Here is a 9,720-nt window from a genome sequence, read left to right as displayed (position 1 = left end):
CAAAACCGTATAGAGTAAACAAGAGCAAAGCCCTGGACTGCATTAATACCATTATGGTCATTGTTTTAGCATTATTTTAATTTATTTTATTTTATTCTATCGTTTCAATCACATCTTTTATTTGCATTTTATTTTTTACCATTATGGTCATTGTTCAGATTATATTTAATTGATTGATTTGATTTTATTGATTTTATTTGAATTTGATTTGATCGTTATGATTTTATTGATTTGATTTGATCTGAATGATTAGATTTTATTGATTTGATCTCAATGATTTTATTTTATTTGATTTGATCGTAAAGATTTTATTTTATTGATTTGATCGTTATGATTTTATTGATTTGATTTGATCTTAATGATTTTATTGATTTTATTTGATTGTAATGATTTTATTTTATTGATTTGATCGTTATGATTTTATTTTTTGATTTGATCTTAATGATCTTATTTTATTGATTTGATCTTAATGATTTTATTGTAATGATTTGATCTTACTGATTTTATTTTTTGATTTGATCTTAATGATCTTATTTTATTTATTTGATCGTAATGATTTTATTTATTGATTTGATCTTAATGATTTTATTGATTTGATATTAATGCTTTTAATTTATTTAATTGATGTTAATGATTTTATTTTATTGATGTGATCATAATGATTTTATTTTATTGATTTGATTGTAATGATTTTATTTTATTGATTTGATCTTAATGATTTTATTTTATTGATTTGATCTTAATGATTGTATTTCGTTGATTTGACCTTAATGATTTATTTGATAGTAATGATTTTATTTTATTGATTTGATCATAATGATTTGATTTTATTGATTTGATCTTAATGATTTTATTGTATTGATTTGATCTTACTGATTTTATTGATTTAATTTGATCATAATGATTTGATTTTATTTATTTGATCGTAATGATTTTATTTATTGATTTGATCTTAATGATTTTATTGATTTGATATTAATGCTTTATATTTATTTAATTGATGTTAATGATTTTATTTTATTGATTTGATCGTAATGATTTTATTTTATTGATTTGATTTTATTGATTTGATCATAATGATTTTATTCTATTGATTTGATCTCAATGATTGTATTTCGTTGATTTGACCTTAATGATTTATTTGATAGTAATGATTTTATTTTATTGATTTGATCATAATGATTTTATTTTATTGATTTGATCGTAATGATTTTATTTTATTGATTTGACCTTAATGATTTGATTTTATTGATTTGATCATAATGATTTTATTCTATTGATTTGATCTTAATGATTGTATTTTGTTGATTTGACCTTAATGATGTTATTTGATAGTAATGATTTTATTTTATTGATTTGATCTTAATGATTTGATTTTATTGATTTGATCATAATGATTTTATTCTATTGATTTGATCTTAATGATTGTATTTTGTTGATTTGACCTTAATGATGTTATTTGATAGTAATGATTTTATTTGATAGTAATGATTTTATTTTCAGTTGAGTTGAGTTGAGTTGAGTTAAATTAAAGGTCTGCGTCAAAGTTTTTCTGGTGTTTAAAATCAGGTGCCATTACTCAGAGAACAAAGTTTATTCAATAAACTCAAGTTATTATTTATGAGGTTTGTCAGTGAGCAAGAAAAATACCTTTAAACATCAAGCAAATCTTAAGAAAGACTTTTTCTTACACTTTATTATCACATATATTTACATTTAGATGATCTGACTCTGTATGATCTCTGTTGACCCTTTGAAACATCTGAACCTCTTATAGAAGCTTTCTCTTTTGTCTTTTTCCCTCATAAAAGTAACTCAAAAAGAAAATCAATATCAGGATTCGTCCAATGATGTTATATGATAAACGCCTGACTATGCTCACTCTTTACTATTACTATTTTCTATCACAGTTGGCTTTGTTAGTTTTTTAAATCAATTACTTATCTCGCCCAAACAGCAACCTCCAGCCGCAAGAATTGAAGCCAATGTGGAAGTGTTAAAAACTGCAGTTCATCAAGGATCCACTTGAGGCTGGCTCCGGAAGTACCGGAAACCACATACACACCCATTCAAAGAAGAGGATCTTTACAGCAGAAATACATACATGTTTACAGCCTGGTTCAAAAAACGAGTGTAGAGTGGATAGCTCATTTCTCGATCGGCACACACTGTACGGGCGGTACATTTTTTCATAACGTGGCAATTTCGAAGATATTAAGATTACGAGTCTTCCAATAAGAGGTACAGCTGACTTGATCAACAGGTGGGAACACTGTAGCTGTTGGCTAGGAGGCTCAATATGGCTGCCGCCGACAATTAGCCTCAAAACAGCGCTTCAGAAACAGATGGGTGACGTCACAGATACTATGTCCATCATTTATACAGTGTATGGCATGAATGTATGAAGGGTGCTATAATGATAATGAGTTGATTTGAGTTAAATTAAAGGTCTGCATACACGTTGTTTTTCTGGTGTTTAAAATCAGGCGTCATTACTCAGAGGACAAAGTTTATTTAATTAACTTTATTAAGTTATTATTCATTAGTTTTTGTCATTTAGCAAGAAAATGGCCTTCAAACATTAAGCACACTTTATTATCACATATATTTAGAATCTCTGTTAACCCTTTAAAACATCTGAACCTCTTATGGAAGCTTTCTCGTTTGTCTCTGCCCCTCATAAAAGTAACTCAAAAAATAAACTTTCATATAAAGATGTTTCTAATTAAATTATAAACAACAAATGCCTGACTCTGCTCACTCTTTCATATTTTTTATCACAGCTGGTTTGTTCGTTTTGCAAATCAATAACTCATATTGCAATGAGAATAGGCTCTCAAACTGTTTAAAGCTCCAGTGAGTAACTTTCTGTTTGAGTCAATTTTGGCGCCCCCTGTGGACAAAGTGATCTATCTTAACTCTGCTGATCTTGTCCTCTACATGTGTAAGAAGAGTTTTCTGACCAAACACAAAGAATATGACTCACTGTGAATACTCTCTGTGCAAAAGTAATAAAGAGAGTGTCTACTGGTGTGACGCCTACCCCCCGCAGTGGTTACAGGCATTAAGAATGACAATACATAAACAGTCAGTACTGATGCTGAAGGTCTCGTTTTATTTTTAGGTCGTAAAGAGGCAGCACAGTTCATTTCAGTCTGTTTCATAGTCAGCAATTAACTCCTCATATGAGCTTTAACTTTGTTAACATGCATTTGTTAAAGACTCTATTCTGCCATCCAAATATGATGACGGCTAGCTTCAAATAAAAAAGCCAAACACGAGGTACATTTGGTGTTCCAGCTGTGCCCTGTGTGCAACACAAGGCCCATCAACCCCTCTGAAGACCTGCTCGAGTATGGCCGAAGGACTTGAAGCTCCGTACTGGAGAATCAATGCTTTACTGGGACGAAATATGGTCTTCAGTTTGCATTGCTTTTTAAATCCAAATCACTTGCAGAGTCCTTTTAATTATATTCTGTAGGGCTCATCTTACTCTGGGGAAGGCTTATCTCATGACACGACTCTCCAAACTGCACCATGTGCACAGACAGACTCCTGACTATGTACTGGGCATGCAAGCTGTGAAGATGTTTTGGAGTGAGGTTGTGCATCATGCTCTCTCTCCCTGCTACAGCTGAATGATACCACCTAATCAAAACTAACATGTAAGTAAGTAAGTAAGTAAGTAAGTAAGTAAGTAAGTAAGTAAGTAAGTAAGTAAGTAAGTAAGTAAGTAAGTAAGTAAGTAAGTAAAACTTTATTGATATATCACTTTTAAAACACTTGGTTACAAAGTGCTTCACATGCACAAAAAATAAAACAAGCAAAGCAGATTTAAAATACATATGTCAAAATAGTCATACAAACAAAGCAGTAAACAAACTAATATGTATGAATAGACACATCACTGCTGGCTGAAAGATTCTAGCTTAACACTGGAAGCCTCCTCACACAGTCACACTGAATCCATGGAGAAACACATTTATTGATATCATTCATATTAAACTATCTGAGGCATGGGGCTGGAGAAAGCACCATGTCAGCAAAATATAATATTTTATTTAAGTTTTTGTTATATTTTGGATCTCGTATCCCGACATATTACTGCACATAGAGATCTATGCCAGGGCCAGGATTGAGGGGTCACCACAGGTTGTTTTTTTTTTATCCTTTTGGTGATTACAAAATTAAAAAGAGAGAAAGAAAAAGAAAAGATGGAAGATCTTTGGAGGAATAAGGGCCCCACTGGGACCAAGGCCTTCAAGCTCAACATCCTACAACAACTTACTTGAGTCACTGTCATGCTGAAAGCCTAGTAGAAAAATGGTGGCTGGTGTGAGAGGGCTGCATAAAGTCCCACCGTGTCACAGGTAAACCATTGAAACTTCTCTTACCTGTGTGCACTTTTTAAACCTGGAAATATAAAATATAAAATAGACAACTGTTCCAAATAATTGAGAGACAGATCAGTGTTTTATATAATAAATAAACATAAATATTCACACCAGTTCTTGAGACAAAGAAAAAATATAGCTACATTGTTCTATATTAGCAAAAAAAATATTTAAAATTAAACACATAAATACTAAGATTCATGTGAAATAACTCAGCTCTTCAATACTCTGCATCAACACTTCCTTCATACTGTTCATTTTAACAATCATCTCACCTAATTCAATTTATGATATTCTATAAATTCAATTAAAACACCTTAAAAATCACCTTAAATGTAATTGTATCTTTCCTGGATGAATATATCCCTACACATTTCACATGTTGTACTTATTGCAATACTTTTTATTTTACTCCAACTTATCCCTATATACATAATTTTGTGTTGTATTATAATTTAAATTTTAGCATATTTCTTATTTATAACAAGTGGGCTGTTCGCAGTTTTTATTCTTACATTTGTTCTTATAGTCTGTTTTTAACCTTGTTTTGTTTAACCTTTGCTGTTTTAGGGATGTGTCCTGTAGCACTTTGGGATTTGCCCTTAATGTTAAGGGCGTTATAAATAAAATGTATTATTGTTATTATTGACATCTTTTAAATCCCTTCTTAAGACCGATTTTTACAGACTTGCTTTTAAGTGACTTCATGCTTCTTACTGGTTTTACTTCTATTGTATTATTATTTTTAGTTTTTATCCAACTAATTAATTGTTTTCATTTTTTTAAAATTATTTTATTTGATTATTTATTGTTCAATTTATTATTATCATTATTATTTTTCATTTATTATTTTAATGTTCTTAATTTATCCTGAACACTTTTTCCAATTTTCCGAATGCGATGTCACCCTCTTACTCTGAAAACCTCTTTTATTGTTTTTTTAATGCTTTTATTTACTTCTCCATTTTCTTTAATGAATTTTCATTTATTTATCTTATTTATTTATCCTTGAACAATCTCTAAACAATGATTTTGGTCTATTGGTCTATTGTCCCACCACTTCATTCTGTTTAATTGACGTGTAATCCTTTTAAACTCTTGCATTGCATTTTGTTTTGCATCGTTAAAATTAAAGGTGCGATATAAATAAAGTTATCATTATTATTATTATTATTATTATTATTATTATTATTATTATTATTATTATTATTATTATTATTATTATCATTGTTGTCTTTCATCTTATGGGGACAGACGAGTAGTTGTATTTGTTTTTAGTATTTATTTGTGATTAATTTAAAAGACTCAAAATAATATTCAATCCGCCTAAAAACAATGTAAAAGAAGAACATTTAATTAAAAGTGATGAAATTAAAAAAGGAACCCACCGGCAGCGGAACCCAGACCCATACGTCATCACGTCCAGCTACGTATCGCCCGCGTCATCCGTTGCAGCATTTCTGCTAGCATGGCTTCCTGTTTACCCTGTTTGTATCCTCACTGAAGATGGAATATTGTCTACCTACTTTAACACCTTTTTGTAAGAAGTGCCGGCGTGAGCGGGACATCCCCCCGTCGGGACCCGGGATCAGAGAGCCCAGGGCCGGACTCAGCGTGCTGTCAGAGGGCTCACCATGCTGTTCTTACAGCTCCCTGAAGATGTTCTCTATCAGATCCTGTCCTGCTTGGACTACAGATCTCTCTGTCGTCTGTCTCAAGTCTGTAGAAGGATTTACTACTATGTGAACCGGGATGTGGTGTGGAGGAAGATCGCCAAAGAGTTTTTAAACACTGGAATTACTCGGAGTGGGACGGACATGTAAGCTCACTCATTAGCATTAGCATAAACTTTGTTGTTGTTGTACAGGCTCAGTGTGTCAACTACGGCTACTTCAGCCGCATGCTATGTGATCTCAATGAAGCCAGTCTTTGAATCAGTGTAGAGTCAGAAGGTTATGGTAAAGAAGAGACTGACATACAGCAGGGCTGGTTTGGTACCTGCAAGGTTGGCTCAAAGCCTCCAGCACTCAGGGGCATGTCCACAGGGGTGTCCTGGGGTGTCCTGGACCCCCCTTCACAACCCCTGGTGCCACCAAAAAATCTTAAACTAAAGGTGCATTTCGACCAAGCGGTCTTTTAGACCCCAGAACTACTTTACCCGGAACTAAAAGGTTCCTCTGCCCCCATTGTTGTGGGCTGAAGTCCTGGGTAGATTGTGTAAATCAGACCAGTGACGTATGGAGAAAAAAAAAGGGGTAAATCCACTACACCACCAGACCAGTTGAGGGCAGTAAAACAAAGAGGAATGCCATTCATCACAGATGACACCATAGAAGCAGATGGACAGGCAGGTATCATTATGAGCAACACAACAGTTAGCCTGTTAGCATGAAGAGACTCAGCTGGCTCCGTTTTAGATGGTGCTATATTTCATCACAGATGGATTCACTGAATCAACACGTGAGAGGAGATAAGCTCGAGTAGCAAAGACGTTTCAACACGGCTTTAAAATCCTTTTGAACTCAAAAAGCCGTGGCAGAGATCGGCCGGTGTTTTGGTTTAAACAGCGACCCTGTTAACTGGAGACTTTCAGCCGGATGCATCCCTCATAAACGTCTTTAGACGATCATTAAATATCTGATGAGGATATTTTGAAATCTTAATAAAAACTAAACTAGTTTGCATTCCCAGGAACTCCCTCTGTGTTTCAACAGCTGTGTAAACTCCACAAACACTGACACGTTCAGCTGAAGGTCTCCAGTTTACAGGGTCACTTTTAAAACCGGAACACCGGGAGAGACGCATTCACGGTGGGCTGAGAGAAGACTACTGTTACAAGCTGCTTAATCAAGAGAATCACAGCTTCTTCTTTTGAAAAGTACACACACATACAAAAAAGATAGAACAAATAAAAACTAATGAAAGAAAGAGAAATCAAGTGAATCACAGATGTGTGTGATGTTATTGTGGACGGTGGGTGGAATAAGAACACTGCGGTTAATCTACCAATCAGACACGTTCAGCATTGCAGGCCCCACCCCCTGAAAGTCCCAGGACCTTTGAAAAGTACTACCCCCCTAGCAGGGGCTTTTTAGGGGGGTGATTAACTACCCCTGAACTACATTTAGGACCCTGGGTCCACCGGTCAAAGCCTACGTAGTTCCAGAGTAAAGTTCCTCTGGTCGATAAATGCCTAAGCTTCCTACTTCCTTGTTAGAGGAAGGAGTTATTTTAAAGTCAACCATTTGAATTGCATTGCAACAGGCTAGTTTCTTTGCATTTATATGTAGCACATTTTCGTAAAAGTTTGTGAGACAGGTGCAAAGGAGAGGGATCAGTACGTCACAAATAGCATACCCTGACAATATAATATATAACATTTTAAAAACATAAAAAAATACAAATCAAATTAAAATGTAACGGTACTTATAAATGTTACACATGGTATAAATAGTTGCAATTATACAGGCAGTAAGGACATGTTATGTAGAAGAGACAGGTTGACATGTTGTGATTATGACAGATGGAAACAGGGTCACTCCAGGGTGATATAAAAAGACCAAATGTAACGTGCACTGTGAGGCAGCTAAGGTGAAATATGCAATATAAATATATATGGATATATATGTACAGAGATGGAGAATAGTACAAGTACTGGTCGTAGTATTTTATGGTTACCTGACAGATTTAGAGTCCTTTCATACCAGATAACTTAAAGCCACACCTGCAGGATCAGATGACCTAAACTGAGCCCTCCTCATACACCCCCTTACTTCCACTCTCATCGTAAGATGTAGCCTACAGTTTCATGGCCACAGATTAGATTTGTGTTGAAATGATCCTTCACAATAATCCAGAATCTGATGTAGCTTGTCTTAAACCAGTTTCACAGAAGCACAGCTCATAAGGAAGAACTCACCGGTGCAGTTATTGTCCACTTGGCCTCTGGTACAAATGCTCAAACAGGACAAACCAGGTTAAAGTGAGACAAAGCTTTTGGACTGCTTGAGATCTGGGGCAGTGACCTGTTTAGTCTGCTCTGTAAGCACACTGGCTGAACATGATGTATTTGGTCAACCAGTCATAACTTTCAGGAAACAGTCATCTGTTACTTTCAATGTCTCAGGCTTTGGAGGAGAGTTAATCACTAAAGTAAACTAAGGGTTTTTATAACTGGGGTCTTATATCTGGAGGATGTTGGTGATGTGCTTTTGGTGTAAAACTGTAACCTCAGAGTTCATCACCGGAGGCTGAGCCTGCAGAGGCATCATGGAAAGAGTCACTGGGATAATACAATCAGACAGGCTGTGAGCTGTGATGCAGTCTGAACACAGACCTCCAGGTCAGATGGGTGGCCTTCAATTGAAGTGAATTGGGTAACTGTAGGAAAGTGTTGTCATAATGCCACGTGTCGAATACCTTAGTCTGACAACAACTTAACTTGTGTTGGTCCATGTTTATTCGGTACAACTCCAGATATATCACTCCATTATGCTGAATGCCACTTTAATGCACTTATTTGCACTGTTGTCATCATGATGTGTTGTTTCCATCAGTTGTTATTTATCTCTAGCGTTTGTTATGAACTCTGTTTTGACCTGCCAGGGACTGCAGATGAAAATTAGCCTTATGGCCAACTCTGTCATATGCTATGCTGAAATGTTCATTAACATGCACTGTCCCTTTAAATAAATAAATAAGTAAGTAAATAAATAAATAAATAAATAAATAAATAAATAAATAAATATGTAAATATGTAAATATGTAAATAAATATTTAAGTAAATAAATACATAAATAAATGAATAAATAAATAAATAAATAAATGATAAATGAATAAGTAAATGAATACCTAAATGAATAAATAACTAAGCAAATAATTAGATAAATAAGTTAGTGAATGAATAAGTAAGCAATTGAATAAGTAAATAAATAAGTGCATAAGTAATTAAATAAGTAAATACATAAGTAAATAAATAATTAAATAAAGAAGTAAGTAAATAAATAAATAAATAAGCAAATAAGTAAATAAATCAGTAAGTAAATAAATAAGTAAGTAAATAAAAAATTAAATAAATAGGTAAGTAAATAAATTGGTAAACAAAGAAGTAAGTAAATGATAAATGAATGAATAAGTAAGTACATAAATAAGTAAATAAATAAGTAAGCAAAGAAGTAAATAAATAAGTAAGCAAAGAAGTAAATAAATAAGTAACTTTATAAGTAAATACATAAGGATGTAAATGAATAAATAAATAAGTAAATTAATAAGTAACTTAATAAGTAGAGCAAATATTTCTAATCTTGTCAAACAGTACCAATAAATA

General features: G+C 33.3%; 1 protein-coding gene across 1 annotated transcript in view; it reads left to right on the top strand.

The window, feature by feature from the left end:
- The first annotated feature begins 5,811 nt into the window (after positions 1–5,811).
- fbxw4 (F-box and WD repeat domain containing 4) overlaps positions 5,812–9,720 on the top strand; it is a 56,449-nt gene continuing 52,540 nt past the window's right edge. Inside the window, exon 1 of the mRNA XM_034681890.1 lies at positions 5,812–6,213. Coding sequence (XP_034537781.1) covers positions 6,029–6,213 — 185 coding nt within the window. The 5' untranslated portion in view covers positions 5,812–6,028. The remainder of the gene's footprint in view (positions 6,214–9,720) is intronic.

This window comes from Notolabrus celidotus, chromosome 4, assembly GCF_009762535.1.
Source record: "Notolabrus celidotus isolate fNotCel1 chromosome 4, fNotCel1.pri, whole genome shotgun sequence".
Classification (NCBI taxonomy): domain Eukaryota; kingdom Metazoa; phylum Chordata; class Actinopteri; order Labriformes; family Labridae; genus Notolabrus; species Notolabrus celidotus.
Note: the sequence above shows the minus strand (reverse complement) of the source record. Positions and strands in the feature narration are given on the sequence as shown.